Here is a 22,545-nt window from a genome sequence, read left to right as displayed (position 1 = left end):
TCGTAAATACTATAGATATACCCCGTGTATGCGTTTGTCGTCATTTTGTATTCGTTATATACGTGTGATTAAGATTTAAAATGAAGTTTAATTTAAATTGCATAGTGTCATTAATTCAATGTGTCTTAATATAATATACACAACACTGGTACATGTATATGTATCTAATACGATGAAAGTTCGAGGAGACACATACAGCAAATCTCTAGCAATCGACAGTATAATCACTACAAACCATACAGTCAATTCCGTTATGACCAGTGTTGTTGATTAATGGTTGATTATTCACGATTATGAAGTGGTTATCAATATATATATATAGTTATACCGATTGCGAGAGTTAAATAAATAATCGCTGAATCTATTTTGATATATAACACGATATATAAAGTCCTTAGAATAATTAAAACACACAATGAATATATCAGTACCCGCTAATCTGTTTTTTAATCTCTCGCTTCGGCGGTCGCAACATCCAGTATTTATACAGTGGAGTTCGCCTACTGTGCATAAGAGAAAACTATGGCGATCATGCCTCTTGTATACATTAAGAATGGAGGCTTGCTAATAGGTTGTACCCACAAGAAGGTGAATAAATGGGACACACATATATATTGACCTTTACGGCTTGCTAATAGTTTGTAAACACTAGGAGGTGAATAAATGGGACATACATATATATTGACCTCTACGGCTTGCTAATAGTTTGTACACACAAGGAGGTGAATAAATTGGACACACATATATATTGACCTCTACGTGTCAAAAGTTCTTTTTCTTTGTCAGCGAGTTAATGTCGGAAACATCAGTTACAAAGCCGGCCCAGTAAAACTACAGGCAGGTACGGACAACACTCCCTGGACGATAAAGGTATGTGTATCGTTTACCATCTGTACTATATTTAAACATGTAGTGATATGCAGTGATCAAGCTTGAACATTTTCCGTGAATATTTTGCAGGAGTAAGATGGATATTTTAAAACTTAGCCCTGAGGAACGGGAGAAGGCCTTGGAAGCTATACGGAGTCAGAAACATCCAGTCTACGATGGATATTTACTGCCGAAATTCCCTTCCACAATGTTTAATGTAGAGAAGCACATGGAAAGCGTTAGGAACTTTGAGTCAAAGGAATCAGATATACTACTCTGTACATATGCAAAAGCAGGTAAGTTGACCGTTATAATATGATGATAAAGTTAGACAGGCGATTCACTTATAGATTGTTATCGTTAGTTATGACAATCTAGGTCAGATTACTAATGCTAGCACATCATCGATACTCCAGGGATTAAAACTCTATCGTTATATACACTTCTGGAACATGCCAAAACTTAAGGCAGTTCAAGAGAAAACAAATAACCAATCAACGGCCTACAGATACTTCCTTTGTAGATTACGGAGACCGATTAATTTTATTAATTATATATATCATTTTAATTTTAGATTGGTAGCCGAATGCCGTTTCACCATGAAAGTATAACGTATGTCCAGCGATAGATTACTTAGAAAGTTTAAAATTCTAATTATGTGTATATTATTTCTTCATTACCCAGGGACACACTGGGTGCACGAGATCGTGTCCATGATCCTACAAGAAGGAGCAGAGTATACCAAAGGACATAAAGCTGGTGTCATGATGGAAGCTGCGGATATAGAAACAATGACCGATCTTCCATCTCCACGTTTCATCAATACACACCTGCCATTTCGTCATATCCCAAAGAAACACGTAGAGAGTGGGTATAAAATCATCCACGTGTCGAGAAACCCTAAAGATGTGATGGTATCATTCTACAACCACATGAAGAATGACCCCACAACAGCATGTACAGAGGAGGACTTCCCTGGAACCTGGAGTGACTTCATACAGGATATGTGTGAAAACAGACACAGTAAGTAAGCTGATTAAATCTAAATACCTACATAAACATAAACCATCAATGTATTTGGTTTATCGATAATAAGGATATATGTGAAAATAAGCAAAGTAATAAAATGCTTATAACTTAATTTGATTAACTTAATAAAAAATATGACGGGGTATACATGTACTATTCTCGCATGGCGAAGTTAGTGTAGTGTGGTAGAACAGTGATGATGATGCACACACCAACTTCTTCCTTACCTCCCTAGAACCAGAATGTGTTCCGTTCCTTTCAAAATGAAGACAGAGTAAGAAAAGTCGTAAGGCAAGAAATCGGATCAAGCATTCTAACTCCTATTTTGATGATAATTTACTAAATCCGGTGATACATTGTAATCTACCTGTCAATACAAAGCAACATCGCATACACGAATTATTCCACCGTTGCCACAAAAACATTGTAGTTGGGGAGAAATGTGATAAAGCTGCATAAACTAGGGGGGCAATCAACTACAATATTTACAATTTGTTTACAAAATTAATTTACAGTAATATACAACTGATTCATTCAGTCTCACTTACTCTCCTTATCTATATATATTAAAAATGCTCCACCGCCAACAGAGTATAAATGATATTTATTTTGAATAATTTGTGTTTAATCGTGTATATATATATGCCTAATTAACACAAAAAATAATATAAAATAATTTATTTTACCTGTGGTGCATGTGCAATCAGTCCATATTGAATATAGTGTCACGGATTTTTTCGGGATGCAATTAATTATTTTTCATATTTTTTACTTGAGGTAAAATTAGAAGCTCAAATTTTTCAATAGAACATGGTAATGGTGTAAAGTACGTAACTTTTGTAACTGAAGAAAAATACTAAACCGTCTGCTCCTGTTTGTTTTTGAAAATATACCATTTATCAGCGGTAGAGCATCTTTAAGGGTTGAAATGTTCACGATAATTCCTCATACAGAGTCTCTGGACACGATCGACCCCACTATAATCGCGGGGTCTCTAATGTCCGACAAACAAAATAACGTAAATGAAGAGAGCGAGTGAATAAGCATGCTCACTTACCTTGACTACAGAAGCTATCTTCTTCCTTATCTCCTTCCGACCAGAATGTACTCCATTCCTTTCAATATGAAGACAGAGTAAGGAAAATCGTTACTTCTATTTTGATAATATTTTACTAAACTCAACGGTAATCTACCTAGTACAAAGGAACGATTTACCCCACCGCTGCCACCAAAGATGCTGAATAAACCAGCTGCCACCAAAGATGCTGAATAAACCAGGGAGACAGTCAACTACTGTATTTACAATTTATTTACAGAGTGAGTTTACATTAATATAAATATCAAACCGCTTTGCTCACAGTGATTAATTCTGTCTTATTCACTGCGATAAGCAATGCGAATTCCTCTAACAATGTTCCCATACACATATTGAAGTTGATAACAGGCAGTTGTAGTTACATAGCTCAAGATATCACAGTTGTGAGTGCACGTAGATTACACAAAATTCCATGTTGTTATGAAAAGTTGTTCTGTTCGTAGTCTGTTTTCGTTGTTCTAATCTAGCATTAACTGCAACATTGGTATTAGCATTCAGGAGGGCAAGATTAAAGTAGGATCCTAGTTTTATATAGTATTAATAAACAACATTTAAAGCGTTCACTGTTTCCTCAATGAAGGTAGCAATTATATTCTATGTCATGCCTTATAAAAAACCGAGCAATGTATTCCAGATTTCTATGGAGGTTTCGTCAATTACGAACGTGAATGGGAAGAGGCGAAAAAGACAAAAGCAATAACAAATGTACATAGTGTATTCTACGAAGACTTAAAAAAGGTATCTGATTTATAATTCATTTAGCGGTAACTGTTATAGCATAAACAAACATTAACATATGCAGATGTTAAATACACACTATTGGTAAAATAGCTGCAATATTGTAGCTCAAAAGATTTTTTGACAGATAATGTTGTCGGCCGAAAGGTAAAGTTGGACGGGTACGTACATTGTATATTCGTTCTATTGGTAAACCGAAAACCACGATTCCTTGTTATCAGCTTAATTTGACCGGGATACAAGGAAAACGTACAAAAACATATCTCATTTAAAGAGTTGTATATTTCATAAACTTAATGTAAAATGTTAATTTCAGAATCCAGTTGCGGAAATCACACGTCTAGCAGCATTTTTGAACAAAGAATTGAGCCCTCAGCTAATTCAGGAAATTGCCGACAAATGCTCATTTAAGAGTCTTTCGGAGGCCACAATTTCAGGCAAGAAAGGAGCAGATATCGTCCCAATGATTTCAAAGAATAAACAAAACTTCATTTTCAGAAAAGGTATGAGTGACTTTATTATAAGCAGATATAGAGATTTGTTGTGTTTCTCAATTTCTCAAATTAAAGTAAATCAATACTATTATTTTGCAATTTCCATTAAAAATATTTTTGGCAGGTACAACAGGAGACTGGAAGAACTGGTTCACTGTGGCACAAAATGAAATGTTCGACCAAATGCTGGAACGAGGGTTTAAAGGCATTGACCTAAAGTATACGTATGAACTTTAGAAGAACTTAGAAGTGTTTCGTTCTGGAAGATGCTTTTAAGATAGTTAAAGGACATCGACTTCAAAATTTGCGAATGGACTTTATCTGAATTTTATTGCACCCATTTGATAATTAACCATGTCATTTTACTACTAATTATAAATATTGGGTGTCAATTGTCTATAATAAAAGGTTGTATGAATGATATAATAACTTATAGTTGGTTATTTTCGCGATTTGTACTACAACGACGAGATTAAATTTAGTTGTTTTAAAGGCCCACCTTTCCGAAACGGCTTTTAATTTTTAAAATGAGAATGTATAACGAAATCGATAAATTTGTAGAGTCGCAAAAGTTACGTGTAGCATTAACTTACCGTTAATGCTACACGTATCATCACCCTCTGAACAATTTTATTAAAATAAACAAAACGTTAATTTTTATAACGTGGATCGTCTTATGTTTCCCGCCGTCGTCCTAAATACCGCGCGGTAGTTGACTATCACTGGGCCAGACGGCAAAACAGCGAAATGACTCTCCACTGTTATCATGTATTACGCAGGAAATCTTGCATATGTTTTGTGTTTTAAGCTCATCTTTGACAATCGGTATATATTTTCTGACGTTATTACTGCTTTTAAGAAACCTTTATGTTTGCTTCGGATAGGTAGTGGGCCTTTGAATGACCACTATCTCGAACAATTGAGAGGACCTGTCGAGAAAAATCACATATCCTTATATGACTCATATAAATTAAAGGGTGCAATCTATCATATTTCTATTAAAATGATAGGTTTTTATTAATGGAATGATTTTCTGATAATATTAGGCACTGGAATGATATTATTTAGCGCATTAAGATAAAAATATTTAATCTTAAACCCCAAAAGATAGGGTACTTCTATAGAAGATTTGTAGCTGAATAGAGTTTTAACGGAAGTAGTTAGTTTACCTACTTCCGGTTCTTGTACACCAATAAGATACAGTAACTCTTTTGAACATTATGTAAGAAACCTATGTTCAAAATTTCCAAAAAAATCCTTGACCGGTAAAGTTGTCAACTGAATGGTTAATTACCGTGGGATAGTTTTTATTCTAGAAAAATTATATATATTTACATTGCTCATATAATGACAAATCAAAGAGTGCAAAGTATAATATTTCTATTGACATGATATGTATCATTAATAGAATGAATTCTCGATTATTTTGGGCAGTGAAATGTTATTATACAGTGCATATAAGCAAACAATATGTAATCTAAAACCCAAAACGGTGGGGTTCTATTATAGAAGCTTTTAAGCAAAACAGAGTTTTAATGGAAGTAGTTCACATACTTCAAGTTCTTGTACACCCAAAAACACAGATAATGCTAATAAACTATGGTCAAAATACTGGAAAATTAGCAAAGGAAAAGCTGTATAATTTTGAAAGCTTCTACGAATATTCTTCCCATAACAAAATCATAATTTAGTATATTATTGAGATTAGAAACAAGTATGCTTGGAATCCCGTCCACAATAAAAGTGTAGGAAATCATAAATCCAGGAGCTTAAGTAGAGAAGTTATTGCTTCTGCATTGAAGTTACCAATTTTATGTCAACCGTTAGATGTCACTTGACATTTTATTGAACATTGAACGTCTTTCAGTTGGCATTCATAGCCAACTTGAATGCCAACTGGACAGAGGGAAATTCCATAAACGCGCTAGCGCTTCATGTTGAATTCATCTCTGTCCAGTTGGCATTCGTATTGGCTATGAATGCCAACTGAAATACGTTCCATGCTTATATTAAATTTGGTTATAATTTTATAATGAAATCCCAAGGGATTTTGCATGCATCTATAAAGAATAAATCATTTGTTATCGTCATGGATGGAACAGCCGTTTTTCGTGATTGCTGGCATGCAATTGTGACGTCACAATGATGATGAAATCATAATAAACACTGAGGTTCATAGCCTATATGAATGCAAACTGCGCTTGGTAAGGTGTGACTGCAGTGAAAATGTAAACAAATGTATGTTAAATTCATTTCTTAATTTTAAATATTGACAGATGGGCATAATAGCCCAGGTAATACAGTATGAATGTCACATGGACACGCGTTCCTGATGACCTTTTGTCAGCAGGACATATGCAATAGTAGGTCATCACAGGGTCATCAATTGCACCATGATTAAACTAGATCCAGACAATAAACTTAGTTTGAGACTAATGGCGAGAGTGAATTTGACCTCAGATGATGTTGTTTGCATGTTGGTACACGCATATCTCATAATCATCATTGGCTGGGGTTCTGTAATGTAATCTGATGCAAGTTTCAGCTGATAGGTTCCACAAGCCAGAGTTTCTAGGTGATCCAAATCTAGCTTTGGAAAAGAAATTTCTGAAGCTTCAAGCTTCTGCCGTTCGCCCTTTGCTCTTTGAGACATATCTGGATCATCTGCAACACGCTTGGCCAATTCATCGTCACCATTTGACAATGATGTCTACATCTTCAACTTAGTAATGCATACATGAATCCTTTGCTAATGTCAGATCTTTTCTATAATTTTGACCAAAGTTTATTTGTTAACTGTTCTAAAACAGTATTGCTTTTCTGGTGTACAAGAACCGGATGTAAGTAAACTAAACCTCTGTTTGGCTTAAAATCTTCTATAGAAGAACCCTATCTTTTGGGATTTTAGAAAACATTTTTTTTCTTAGTCACTAAATAATAACATTTCAGTGCCCAAATTTTTCAAAAATCCATTCTATTAATGAAAACATATCATTTTAAAAGAAATATCATACTTTGCACCCTTCGATATGTCATTATATATATATGATTTTTCTTTTAAAAAAACTATCCTACGGTAATTAACCATTCAGTTAACAACTTTAACGGTCAAGGATTTTTTGGAAATTTTGAACATGGGTTTCTTACATAATGTTCTAAAGATTAACATTTATATTTTTGGTATACAAGAACCGGAAGTAGGTAAACTATTTCCGTTAAAACTATGCTCAGCTACAAATCTTCTATAGAAGTATGTACTCTATCATTTGGGGTTTAAGATTAAATATTGTTTTCTTAATGCGCTAAATAATAACATTTCAGCGCTAATATTATCAGAAAATCATTCTATTAATGAAAACATATCATTTTGATAGAAATATATTAGTTTGCACCCTCTAATTATCATTATATGAGCCATATAAGGATATATGATTTTTCTTGAAAAAACTACCCCACGGTAATTTGTCTTTTAGATGACAACTTTACCGGTCATGGATTTTTTTGAAATTTTGAATATAGTTTTCTAACATTATGTGCTAAAAAGTATCTAAATATTTTGGTGTACAAGAACTGGAAGTGGGTGTACCATTTTGGTGAAAATTTGATATTGCTAAAATTAGACCTCCAAATTTGGCTATTTTTTGGTTTCAAGAACATGTAAAAAATAATTTCAAATTCTTAAGTTACGTATGTTCAGTCAAAATTTGCGAAAATGTATACTTTTGAGAACATGATATCGGTTTTTGAAATTGAACATTAATTTGATATAGTTTTGGACCTAAAAGGGAACCCTGGTGTATACCTCGCGATGGCAACATTAAATCATCCCTAGCACAAGCCCCTGGGGATTTTTGAATGTTTTAAAGGTATCTTACAGGTTCTCTGTCATAGTACTACAAAATGCACCTGGGTTCTGTTAAATTGGTTCGTGGGCAAAATTCAATAGTAGGTGTAACAGGTCCTTTGCCCACAAACCAATTTTCTTAAAACTAATAGACCATGGGCTAGGAGGGTCCCACATGCACCCCCACCCCGACCCCAATTCTCCGAACCAATATTTTTCTTAACATTACATAAGTTGGGATGAACTTCCGGTTATGGCGTCATCAAGATGGCCGCCATTTCGAATTTCACTAAAAATGAAATATAGTCATAACATTGACATTTTTCAACTGAAGTAGACAAATGAGTTATCAAAATGACCACAATAGAACAAAAAATACATACCAGAACCTAATAATCTAATATAAAAGTAGTGATTTATACGCAGGAAATGAAAAAAACAGCGATTTTTCAACAATTTTTTCATATTTGGCTTGACGCAGCAGAAATGTTTCCCAACAGCAAACTATTATTTCTAATCAGTTTTTTGACCTCTCATTAATCAGTTTAAACAAAAACAACAAATCAAACAATGTTAACATAGTACAAGTCGCGGTAATGACGTCATCAATATGGCCGCCATCTCGAATTTTACTAAAAAATGAAAATAGTCATAACATTGACATTTTCCAACTGAAGTAGACAAATGAGTTATCAAAATGACCACATTAGAACAAAAAATACATGTCAGGACCAAATGATCCAATATACGCAGGAAATGAAAAAAAAAACGATTTTAAGCTAAACATGGTGATTTTTCAGCAAACTATTCATATTCGGCTTGACGCAGCTAAAATGTTTCCCAACAACAAATTATTATTCGTAATCAGTTATTTTATCTCTTATCAATCAGTCAAAATATCAACAAAACCAAAATTTATAGAAATGCATCACCGGGTGCGTATATGTAATAGGCATATGCTATTTTTCGAACTTTTCAAAAGGCTGACACAACAGTTACCTGGTGAATTATAATTTCCTTAAATAGAACATTGACTATTGACTATTTATAAGTTTAAAAAAAATGTAAAGTTGACGGAATATCTAGATGGGACACAGTTTCACATATTCCATTCTCATGTTTGAAATTTTGGAAATTTGCAGCGTCTCAAAAATAATTATTACAGCACAACACCAACTCATTGCGAAACAAATGTAACCTAAGCTAAGCCTGTTTTCCCGTTAATATCATTAACAGTTTCCAGTACATTTGTGTCTTTCGAAATGAGCACATTCATTGTTTATTTCCTATGCATAGCATAAGCAAAATTTCAGATGGTTACTACCGGGTCACGTATTTCTTTCACAGGTTCTTAATGATAAACATTATCATTGTGTGTGCTTTCTCGCCTCACTACTCTATCCTCTGGTTCTTTAGCACATAGTTCCATAATTCGTATGAAGTACCATTCATCTTGTGGACCCTCGTTCGACCATAAATTAAACAGGTGATATCACCGAGGTCATTAATGAGGCCATAAATGTTAGATGTTTTAATTGGTCTGACTTTTCCCACTCCCTTGAAGGTGCTGGTTGTGTCACATCCGGTGTATGTGTCAAGAGACCATTGAAGACTCTCAAGAAAAAAGTTCTCTACACTGCTTTCCAGACTTGGCAAATAGTGGAACTTCACTGCAGACCTCATTCATCACCTCAAAGAATCCACTTGTGCCATCTATGGTCACTTACAGTTCACAAGAATGAGGAATTGTGCTTCATACGAATTAAGGAGAACCATACCAATCCTTCGCAAAATGTGGATATGGTGTCCATTTCCATCATGCCGGGGAAGTCTGGAACATCATATACAATATGTGAATCACTAGGTTGGAAACAGGAAGAGCTCCCACATCCCTGAAACCGATGTTTCTTATGTTAACTCTGGCCATCGACGGTTGACAAGTTAAAACCACGATGGTAACCCGGTAATGTAATGCCACAAAAGCTCATTACCTCATTGCCATTGAATACAGAGAACTAGTGAAAGAAATATGTGATATGTGTAATATGTGTAACAATCTGACATAACAATGGATATGCTCATTGTAAAAGATACAAAGCGTTTCGGAAAGTGTCAAGGTATTTGCGAAATAACAGTTTTCCACAGTTTTGATTTGATACCATATAGCTGTATTTACTATAATAATTCAGTTTGAGACGCTACTAGTCTACAAAATTTCGAACACGAAAATCGATTATATTGAAGTCCCACGTAGATAAAAATCATATGCCCTGTATATGCATCTAGTGATGTTCTGTAAACCAAACGATAGTATAACAATAATTCTCTTTCGCATTTCTGTATAATTTTGTTGTAATTTCTACTGATTGACAACAGATCAAATAACAGATTACGAATAATAATTTGTTGCATGAAAAAAATTTTGCTGCGTCAAGCCAAATATGAAAAAATGCTAAAAAATTACCATGTTATTTGATCTTAAAATCAATTTTTTTCATTTCCTGTGTACAATTCACTACATATGTTGGATTATTTTTTGTTCTATTGTGATCATTATGAAACTTCATTTGTCTACTTCAGTTGAAAAATGTCAATGTTTTTACTTCTTAGTGAAATTCGAGATGGCGACCATTTTGATGACGTCATAACCGGAACTTATACAATGTTAACATTGGTTTTTGTTGTTGTTGTTATTTAAACTGATTGATAAGTTGATATGTGGTCGAAAACCTTATTAAAACTTATAGATTGTTGTCGGAAAACATTTTGTTGCATCAAGCCAAATACATGTATGAAAAATGTGCTAAAAAATACAATTTTTGAGCTTAAAATCCGATTTTTTCATTTCCTGCGTAAAGATCATCCGTATTTTGAATTAAATGAATGGTTCTGATATGTGTTTGCTGTTCTATTGTGGTCATTTAGATACCTCATTTACCTACTTCGGTTTAAAAATGGCAATGTTATGACCATTTTTCATTTTTTAGTGAAATTCGAGCTTGCGGCCATCTTGATGACGTCATAACCGGAAGTGCATCCCAACTTATGCAATATTAACATTTTGATTTGTGATCATTGTCTTTCGCAGGTCGTTAAAAATTGAAAAGGTCCCAGGGGTCTGTGCTGTGGCCAAATTAATGTTGCCCAGTAGAGGTGTATGACAGGGTTTCCTTTTTAAACGAAAATGTAAATAAATATTCTGAATAGTATATATGTATTTATGTATTGCCGTGTAAAATATTTTGCTTATCATTGAGTGGTCGTAAAACAGCCTTAAATGATATCCCTTCTTTCGAGTTGAATTTCATTCGTCGCCAGGCTTCCATACACCATATTTGTTCAATACAGCTTTGATGATATCTGATAATCCTATAATTATCACGAAAGTACTCGATTAATAATGAACCATAATCAACAGTACTGTAACAAATCCTAGACTTCTATCAAAAACAAAATTTTTAAAACGTTATGTAAAACGCTTCCTTAAGCAGATATATTGCAGTATACGATGGCAAATATCCTTGTTTCAAAATAATAATTAAAAAAACAACATCATTTATATGCACACTAACCAGGCTTCTTATGTAGCATTTCTAGTTATCATTACAATAAATACGCATTTAATTTGTTGCATGCATGGCTGGCTCAGAGTACAAAATAGTTCGCTTCTATTTATCATGTGCATCGGGGAATAGGGCAATGACATCGTGCATATGAGAAGTAGGTGAACAAATGGGTCTGCATAGCTGCAGGTTCACAGGAAAGGCAATTACATAATTTGCAAGCGATAGACCTTGTCAATTTGAATTTAAATACTGCACAAAGCTAAAAGAAGGATCAATTGCGTATTCTATAAGCGTGCATTTTGTTTTGTATTTCTCAAAGTGTTTGTTACAGGATTTAGGTGGATCAGCTGAAGTTATGTCCCTAGTAAAAGGGGAAGGCCTTGGACGTTATACTCAGTCACACAATTATCGATGGATGCCATCCTACCAGCATTTTACAAAGCTCTTTCATTTAGTATTATTTAACATTTCATTTAACATAAACATATAACTGTACAAAACACCACGACAAGCGGCTGATTCTAATTATAAGCATATATATTTTTTTTAAAAGCCAATCAGCTTTAAAAAAGCACATATACTCCACACATACCGACGGATTGAGACGTGAAATTTAAATAGATGTGGTGAGAAAATGAATGATACATAGATATGAATAACAAACATTTGTACATGAAAGTTTTATTTCTTCCCTGGTGTCATTATTATGAAGCTAATTGACATAAGAAGGTCTTTGCGCTAAATATCAGAGCCTTGGCGTGCTGTCATCATTCTGTCCGAGGTCCCGACATCAACCATTTTCATATGTGTTAAAAAACGAATTACATTTCAACAGCGTTTATCATTGATCATATATCACATGATAGAAAAATTATCTGATTATGAGACTCTATATTGTCATATTTGTTATAGTTGTAATGACAAATGATTTTATTTAAATTTAGTAGTGTCACAAGACGGCCAGATTTATAGACCTTGAATATGAAATATACATATAAAGGTGTCTGTATAGTTAAAAAGCTGGGTCCCGCCAAACAAAGAAGTGCATATGTTTGTTTTAACATAAAAGGATCAACCTTAGACCTAACAAAGTCTTCTAGCTGAGTCTTGCCTTGTAAACAAGATTTAGAACAAGGATAACAATGATTTGACATGATTTGGCTGTTCCTTACGATGGCCAAAGACGGCCTGACCAATCACACACCTAATATGTATGTTACTTGTACATGTAATTCTTTAATTTGTGCAGATACATATGAACCATCTAATATATGTGTAATTTGTACATGCACACCGTACATGTTTACTTGACACGTGACTTGCCACACCGTCTGCAGCCGTTGTAGTGGCGTGCAGTAAAAGCAAAACTTTTTAAATGTTTTTGTTTATATTACGTAACCGACCTACATAATCTTACTCGTCGAGGTAATTCAGCTGAAACATACTTGGCTGGTTAAAACGACGATAAACTGTGTTTATACAGGACGATACACAATGATCGAACTGTCATTTCCTTTATAATTTATCGGACGTATTTAACGGGAGAGAGATGGAGCAATTTATGAAATTAAGTCCCGAGGAAAAAGAGAAGGCCCTTGACGCCATACGGAATATGAAATTCCCTATCTACGATGGATGTATGTTACCGAAATTGGATCCTTTAATGGCTAATACAGAAAAGCACATGGAGTCTGTTAGGAACTTTGAGTCAAAGGAATCCGATATACTACTCTGTACATTTGGAAAATCAGGTAAGCTAACCGCCATAAGTTATATTTAACCAAGGCAGAGAATATAAATACCAATATATCACTGAAATAGTTAACTGAAAACGAAACCATTATTAAAAATGAAAAAAAGAAATGAAAGCAAAATCTATATATAAGATGTACGATGATTGTAGTTATATGTAAACATTAAATACTATAAATATCCCTTCCACAAATTTTCGGCCTCTTGGCCATCTTCAGGTACATAGAAACACAAGAAAAGCTAGGTGAAATCCATCTTGAACCTTTTGATATCAAAACGTACAAGATGGGTTTCACCTAGCTTTTCTTGTGTTTCTATGTACCTGAAGATGGCCAAGTGGGCGAAAATTTGTGGAAGGGATATTTACACTATTTAATGTTTATATATATTCTCCCTCTCGCGAACTAGTATTTAAGAGTATATGTAACTAATCCAAAGGGCAAATGGAGCGTGGTTACCATTTCGAGTGGTGCGCCACTGTGTATTTTGTGCTCGTAACATGTGTAGCATTTATAAAAATGGATGAATGGATATTTATGTCGCTCTTTGCAACTGATTTATTTCTTTGGAAATGTCCAATGATGCTAATGAGTATTGAAAGGTTTTCATGTCTGAAGGTCATATATCAAGGTCGGTTTTGCTAAAACAGAAATGGTTTTCATGTTAGTCGAGATCCAATGACGACTATTATCTTGGGATTCTTACTGACATGAGTTAAAAGCTATCTGAAGTTCATGATAAAAATAAACATTCTGTCAAATAAATTGTCAAGATGCCCAGTGGTTGAGCTGTCCCGACATATTACCACAAGCCCTCCACCTCTGGGTCGTGAATTTGAATCCCATGCAGGGCATTTGGCGCAGTCGGTGTGTTGTTTTTTTTTTGTGGTTTTTTTTTTTTTTTTTTTTTTTGTTTTTTTACTCCGAGTATTTCAGCTTTTCTCCTTAAATAAACTGGCCTGTCTTTAAATGATATTGCCTGTTAATAGGACGTAAAACAATTCAGACACGAAACTGTAAATAACAGTAGATTATCAGAACTTACATAGTAATTTATTTCCGTTAAGGGACACATTGGGTACACGAGATCGCCTCCATGATACTTAAGGGAGAAGCCGAATATTCCAGCACCGGTAAAGTGGATGTCATGTTGGAAATTGCTGATATGGATAAATTAAAAGATTTACCTTCACCACGTTTCATCAACACACACTTCGCATTTCGACACCTTCCAAAGAAACACGTAGAGAATGGGTATAAAATCATTCATGTGTCGAGAAACCCTAAAGATGTGATGGTATCATTTTACCACCACGCATTGAACGACCCATTTGCGGCCTGTGCAGAGGAGGACTTCCCAGGGACCTGGAGTGACTACATACAGGATATGTGTGAAAACAGGCACAGTAAGTAAAGAAAACATATAAATAAAACTAGATATAGGCTGTACCATTAAAAAGCGAAAAAAGAAATCAACAGTAGAAAACAAAGGCTTAAATGCACAATGTTTTAATATAATTAAGTATTTATCACAGACATAAATCGCGTTTTAAAAATGTAATTGATGCAAATGAGATTGAAACTAGGCACTAGGCAAAGGATAGTCTTATACATGTAATACGATACATTTTAGCTAAATGTATTCACTGGTTTTCACTAGATTATCTCCCCTTAGTTTGAAACGTAGAGAAATCTAAAATAAAAAAAAAATAGAATAGATCGAATACCACTTACGACTTTTATAGTAGACAAAATTTAATATTTCATATTAGAATTACACTCGAAGTATTTCATACATAGTGAAGCGTCATACATGTATATATCGTACATTTTTAATCTAGATTTTTATGGAGGTTTCATCAATTACGAACGTGAATGGGAAGAGGCGAAAAAGACAAAAGCAGTAACAAATGTCCATAGTGCGTTCTACGAAGACTTGAAAAAGGTACTATATAATGCAATATTTTTTTTTATTTTTTTAACATCAATTAGGTTCATCGAACAGTTATAAACTCAATAATAGCATACTTTATTAAAGTTGTATGGTCTATAACTTTCGCTCTTTTTTGTCATAGAGAAAACTGTTTAAGTTTAATACACTTTTTTCTTAGTCTGTGAGGTTGAAACTTTTACCACTTTTTATTAAGTTGCAGCACTTGACGTGTTTAAAGATGCTCCACCGCTGACAAATGGTATTTTTTCACTATAAAAAACAGGAGCAGACGATTTAGTATTTTTCTTCAGTTACAAAAGTTACTTACTTTACACCATTACCACCATTGAAAAGTTTGAGTTTCAAATTTTACTTCAAGTTAAAAATATGAATAATAATTAATTGCATCCCGAAAAAAAATCCGTGACACTATATCCCATATGGAATGAAGTACTGATTGCGCATGCACCAAAGGCGAAATAAATTATTTTATATTATTTATTTTTTTTTTGTGTTAATTAGGCATATATATACACGATTAAACACCAATTATTGTTCAAATGATTAATATCATTTATGCTGTGTCGGCGGTAGAGCATCTTTAACTATTAAAGTAAAAAATCTTTTAAATGAGTACACGTGAAAATAGGCTAGAAAGATGCCGAGTTATTCCGAACTCTTCCGAACATCGTCGGGTCAATCTCGAAGTAACACGAGAGTTGTGAAACCCAAACAAAATATCAACAATTTTCCGTTAACATAACATGTGGTCGACCTCAGCAGACTGGATCTAAAAAGAAATTATGCTCGCACATTACAATGTTTGATATACACAATATTTTACAGCAATATGTGAATTAGATATTTCAAATATATTAGCCAGAAGGAAAACGTAAACAAACACATGTGCGCTTACGCTAGTTAGCTAGCTCACCACGTGCAGGTCGTGTGGATATCAGTGACGTGATACGATTCGGAATTCATGGCGGCGATTGAAGGCGCTTTTTACAAAACCAGTAATACATTATCCTTAGATCTCGGCTCTCTTATAGGCCAACATACGCTTTTTGGGAGCAAAAATCATGAAGTTACTAATCCATGTTCAAATATCAAATGTTTAAATGACATATCGTTACAGTGAAATTATATGTTGCATGAAATATAACTTTAACCAAATCCTTGACCAAATGTCACTATTCTATGAAAGAAGTAAAAACTATAAATAAACAAAGTCAAAATAATTTATTAAGAGGTGCTTTATGCATATGATTTGTTTTCAGAATCCAGTTGCAGAAATCACACGATTAGCAGCCTTTTTGAACAAAGACTTGAGCACTCAACTCATTCAAGAAATTGCCGACAAGTGCTCATTTAAAAATCTGGCAGACGCCACCATTTCAGGCAAGAAAGGAGAGGATCTGATCCCGATGTTTTCAAGAAATAAGAAAAACTTCATATTCAGAAAAGGTAATAGCATGGCTGTTTGAAGAATAGTTTTACAGTAATATGTGACGAAACTGGGCGAAAATGTTGACATAATATTTTTTATTCGGTAATCTATTTTAAGACATCATGTAGGATGAATTTGACTTTAAAATCAATCAAATGGACAGAAAAAATGTGTATGATGCCTTAAAAACATCAGTCACAAAAATACAGAATTATGCACTGTATGTTCATATAGGAACAGATTTACTTATAATACTGTAAAAACGTACGTGAATTGAAATTTTCTTCATGACCGTATGAACTCATTTAACAGTGCTGCCAAAATCTGGTTCAGCTCTTAAAACCTATGCATCTTATTGTCATTATCAGAATTTTAGTAAATTTTAGTGGTGAAAAAATGTCAAAAGCTCTTCTTGATTCGTGAACATGAAAATTACGACATATGTAACTCGTACTTCAGCGTATCTTATTGTTTTATACTTTTACCTTTGTCTTTTTTGTTATGTGTTCTTGAAGGTACCACGGGAGACTGGAAGAACTGGTTCACTGTGGCACAAAATGAAATGTTCGACCAGATGCTGGAACGAGGGTTTGAAGGCAGTGACCTAAAGTTTACATATGAACTTAATTAGATAAACTATCTATTTATCTTACAAGACGCTACAACATAAAAGCGACATAAACTTACAAATATTGTAATCTGTGAAGAGAATTAACAAGTAATTTTGTATATATTGCTTACATATACTAACAACATGCCGTATATTTAGAGGTTATTACATGACCATTTTGATATCGCGCCATATCAGCCCGCGTGTCTGCGGCACTTGATCAGCTGATATCAGGTAAAAAAAAGGACGCGATATCAAAATTGTCACATCATAACATTTTTGTCACGCAAAAAGAAATATAATTCTAATAAGTAAATATCTGTATAACCAGTCACTACTTCACAATTTAAATAATAATTTTCATGCTAAATCTGGCTTTCTGATTAGCCAATTCTTTTTTGGCATAACAGTATAAAACAAATCAAGAATGGCGCAAAACATGTTATCGTGACGCAACAATAGAGACATTGACGATTCGTATTGATTCGGAAAAAGAATCCCTTGATAAACCAATGAAACCGTACATTAAAATGCAATTTATTTTATCAAATAATCTTAAAAATATTTTTTTTAGTTTTTGATAGTCTTTAAAAATAAGCGTTCATGTCACTATTTTTTTGATGTCATCGGGTTATGAAAAACGTTGTTTCCTACACGGCTTCACACGGTTTGCGAAATTTTTTCATACTCCAACGAAATTTTTTTTAAAAAGTTACATCAACGCTTAAACGAAATTTTACTGGTCATTAATCTAAGCTAATTTAATGTTGACTTGAAGCGTTTCATACAAATATATAATACCAAGTAAAATTAACGATTTTAAATATATATTTACATTAACAAGATCCTACTGAAGGCTAAAGTATGATTTAATCAACATTGATAATAACAAATTCTTGCAAAGCGGGTTCATTTCAGAATGGAATTGTCAGTTTTAGGAAATGCTTCAATGATGGGATTCTACGAGAAAACTATTGAACTGTTCCTGCGTCTCTTTTGTTGATATTAACATGCGAATTTATTAAATTTTGTATAAAAAAATATATGTAGTTCTTTTTTGTGTTATAAATATGAATGTCGATGCTTCATTTTCAGCAATGTAGACCAAACTCGTATGACCTAACATTAGGCCTAATCCTACCTTTAAGGCAGAGGTCTCCAGTCAAGTCATTATAAACAGACTATTTCTGATTTCTGTGATCTCTCCATTCATTAGAAGTTAGAAATTACATTCACTAGAATAAAAACTGGAAAAAGATTGGACTGGAAAGGGTTTTTTTATTTTTTACAAAAAGGAAGCATAAATTCCATGTATAGTGAGTAGGCATATACCCTTAAAAAGGAAAAGTTTAAAATAAAACAATTCACAGGGTTAGCATATCCCTTGTCACACGTCATCTGACTTTTGGTGTGATACTTCCTGTACGAGTTATCTTTCTTTCGAAAACGTTAGGTAAACGTCGAATGAAGTATTTATTATACGAAATGTACCACTCTCAAGCGAAAAAACTGTTTTTTTTATCGTATACTTACTACTAAATACTGGCAAATTGTATATATACGAAACAGTAATGACGTTTCTAATCAAATCACTCTTATCTTTATCGTACCCCCTTTATCGTATCCCCTTTATCGTACCCCTTTATCATACCCCCTTTATCGTACCCCCTTTATCGTACCCCTTTATCGTACCCCCTTTATCGTAACCCCTTTATCGTACCCCCTTTATCGTACCCCTTTATCGCATGGGTAACCCTTTATCGCACCCCTTTATCCTACCCCTCCGGAATACCTCGGATGGAGTTGAACGGAATCATTTTGCGTTGACTCCATATATACAGAAGTCAAGATAGCAGACAATCAGTGGTTCGGGATGACAAGTTCAAAAGAGGCGATAGCCGGGACTGAAAGACTTATACAGTCGATATAGCAATTACAGAAGCATCTGATCATGATTCACCAGACACACATACGTTTGTGTGAGACATGCAGAATCAAAAAAAAGATCGGAAAACAGTTACGTTATTAATTTTGTTTTTAAAGATACTCGAATGGTTTTGAGTTTTTGGTTAATTAAATTTCATTCGTCGCTTAGGAAAACAGAAGTAAAAATGTATATGATAAATATAATATCATATGCCTTTTTACATGTTATACCCTTTAACAGCCCTCGACCTATATCAGCCCTCGGGCCTCCAGCCCCCGGGCTGATATAGGGGTCCCCGGCTGATAAAGGGTATAATATGAAAAAGGCATATGATTTTTCTATGAGAGGACTACTAAGGGTATTATCGCTCTTTCACATTTTTGAGTTTCCTACAGTGTACTATTTCGCAATGTATGAGTTGTAAATTGTATTCAACTTATTCACAAGGTAGCCAAGGGATTCCTATCACAAACTAATTGCAACTAATTGTTATTGCAAAACTATCCACTATGTATAACATGGTTTATAGTTGCTTCAGAGTAAACCCTGTCGACACATCAACCATAAGAGAAATTAAAAAACATCACAGGCGGTCTTTATTGACATATGGAGAGTGATTGCCCTATATAATGACAGGCACGACATAAATTCCAGTGTAACGTTTACTGAATGTGGATCGTTACCTACCTCTTCAAAACAATACTGTCAGAATGACAACTTTGTAGTACTTAATTAATTTAGGTCACGCCAACCTATTTTACACGACCGTGATAATTTCTGTACGAGTTACTTCCCACCCGAAAACGTTAGGTAAACTTTGAATGGTTGACCCTGCAGATAGGGATTTAGAATTGTGTCTGCTACCCCTATTGCATGATAGTAAAAGGTGACTAAATTTAGGACATTATCCTTTCTCGTAATATCTTCCTTGACATCGCCTCTCATTTAGTGTTCTGTAGAGCGCTCTCCCCTGTTATATATGATCTGGATTCTGTCCCCTTGCCGAGACCCATCAAAGTCTTTAAATGTGGTAGTTGCTGCTCCTGCTTAGCGCTCAGCATACAGGGAATAGGGCGAATGCACTGTTGTTATAATATCCTGGAAACACTAATAAAAATATCTAGAGTTTCTTACAGGCTACTTTTATGCAATGTATAAGTTGTAAATATTCTTTAACTGATTCTTCAGTGACACGTATCGTTTCTTGAGTTAGTTAAGAAAACAAACTCGTAGGAGACTTTGAAGAATAGTATAGCGTCTTTAATTGTGTTTCGGTACGTTTCGTTAAGACAAAACATTCTATGTTGTTTGCTCTATAGTGTATTCTGTAAGACTGTTAAAATGCTAAACAGCTAACGCCGCGAGACACGACTGGTTTTGATAGGTTGACAAATATGAATAAATGAATAGTGTGAAGGTTGACTTTGGACTTTGTTTCCCAGCACTTTCAATTTCAATGTTGATGCGAATAGTGTGTTTATTAACATTAGGAATGTTAAAATAAACTTGACGGTTAGATAAATAAAGGCCCGGTGGATGACTGTCAGCTCGCTTTAACAGGCCCCGATTTCTGGAAACAAACATATGTCAAAATTTGGAACCAGTAAAAAAGGAAACTGTCCTTATTCACTGAGCTAGTTTCCGGTACAATCAAAGTATGAGCCAGAATGCTTACATTTTTACCTTCCGTCACACGATCATCTAGTAAAGATTGCGTATGTTTTGCTGATTATTTATTGACATTTAAATGAATGAAAGTTTGATCATACGGTACCATTTATATCACCTTTATTATCGTTATTATTACGATTAGAGCTAATTCATCACTGAGAAGTTTTAGTTTTTCATTTTTTGTTCAATAGATATTTTCTTTCCTTCTACTGATGCTTTCCTTTGGATATTCGTGCTATCTCGAAAATGTTCATTTTACTCTTCGTTATAATGTAGGAAATAAAAAAACATATTAATTAAATTTTATGAAATAAGGTCCATCAAATGTAAAAATATATAGATCCTTTAGAAGTAAAAATATGTGCTCCTGGGGAGTTTCTTTTGACACAGGATGTCCGCAGTCAATATTTCGTCAGAAGAAATTAAATGTAACAACAAACGAACAAATACATACAGGCACACAAGAAATACGACAGGTATGTCGACGGACTAATCTCTACCAGTTAGCAAAATTGACAAATCTTTTTATAACATAGAACGTCGTTCTGAGGGTATTGCTGAAGCTATCATGCCTCCTGCCGGTCCCGCCACATGCTATTTCATTATCGTAGTTTATGTGTTGTAACTGTGACCTTTGTAGTTGACCTTTAGATCTAAGATACGCTGTGTGTGCTCATAAGCAACAATTGTTTAAAGTTTCATGAAAATCCATCAATTCCTTTAATGTCATCGTCTTTAAACCAATTTTTGCCAAATTAATCTATTTTTAGTAAGAATGACCTTTGTAGTCGACCTTTTGGACACCAAATCATTTTCAAACTGTGATAACTCATCAGCTTTAATTTTATGAATATTAAACAAAATTTGACCTTTGACCTAAAAAAAAGTGTTGTCACAGTTTGGACGAGTGATAAAAACGCATACTTTTCTTGAACTTCCAATCCTAGTATAATCAAAGAATTTCTGTTTCTGAAAAATATGTATTTTAGCATTAGTGCGAATTAATTACATACCATTGTATCATTTTATGAGCTGTGGGGAATATTATTTATATGTATAAGTATACGTATCTGTCGGATAACAATTCCTACTTTTATATCCGAGCCCTATCTTTGGGAGTGTCCAGACATGATGACACGTGTATCTATGCGGAGTGATACAGGTGTGCGTCCTTTATCAGGGTCTCAACGGTTATCAAATAGGATGAACACAATCAGTACAGTTAATCTGAATGAGCTGTCAAAATGGATTTTTCTGGAAATGTATCATTTTCTTTATTTCTCTATGTTTTACTAAAACCGAGGTAAATCTACTTATAATAAAAGCATTTTGACAAGTATAATAATAACAAAACTTTTATTGCAGCAGATATTGTATAGCAGTATAGTAAACAGTACAAAGAAAAGATGGTCTCACTAACCAGTACAAAGAAAAGATGGTCTCACTAACCAGTACAAAGAAAAGATGGTCTCACTAACCAGTACAAAGAAAAGATGGTCTCACTAACCAGTACAAAGAAAAGATGTTATCACTTACCAGTACAAAGAAAAGATGTTCTCACTAACC

The 22,545-nt window shown here is 34.1% G+C and overlaps 2 protein-coding genes across 2 annotated transcripts; both read left to right on the top strand.

The window, feature by feature from the left end:
- Nucleotides 1-509: 509 nt before the first annotated feature.
- Nucleotides 510-4,656, top strand: LOC138329560 (sulfotransferase 1A1-like). The gene is made up of 6 exons (XM_069276635.1): nt 510-870; nt 961-1,166; nt 1,555-1,893; nt 3,630-3,733; nt 4,050-4,236; nt 4,352-4,656. Exons 2-6 carry the CDS (start codon nt 968-970, stop codon nt 4,462-4,464), a joined length of 942 nt encoding a protein of 313 aa, XP_069132736.1. The 5' UTR covers nt 510-870; nt 961-967; the 3' UTR covers nt 4,465-4,656.
- Nucleotides 4,657-13,030: 8,374 nt separating this feature from the next.
- Nucleotides 13,031-18,424, top strand: LOC138329559 (sulfotransferase 1B1-like). The gene is made up of 5 exons (XM_069276634.1): nt 13,031-13,388; nt 14,456-14,794; nt 15,230-15,333; nt 16,602-16,788; nt 17,287-18,424. The coding sequence occupies exons 1-5, from the start codon at nt 13,187-13,189 to the stop codon at nt 17,400-17,402; spliced, it is 948 nt and encodes a 315-aa protein (XP_069132735.1). The 5' UTR covers nt 13,031-13,186; the 3' UTR covers nt 17,403-18,424.
- Nucleotides 18,425-22,545: the final 4,121 nt, after the last annotated feature.

The sequence above is a fragment of the Argopecten irradians genome, chromosome 8, assembly GCF_041381155.1.
Source record: "Argopecten irradians isolate NY chromosome 8, Ai_NY, whole genome shotgun sequence".
Classification (NCBI taxonomy): Eukaryota; Metazoa; Mollusca; class Bivalvia; order Pectinida; family Pectinidae; genus Argopecten; species Argopecten irradians.
Note: the sequence above shows the minus strand (reverse complement) of the source record. Positions and strands in the feature narration are given on the sequence as shown.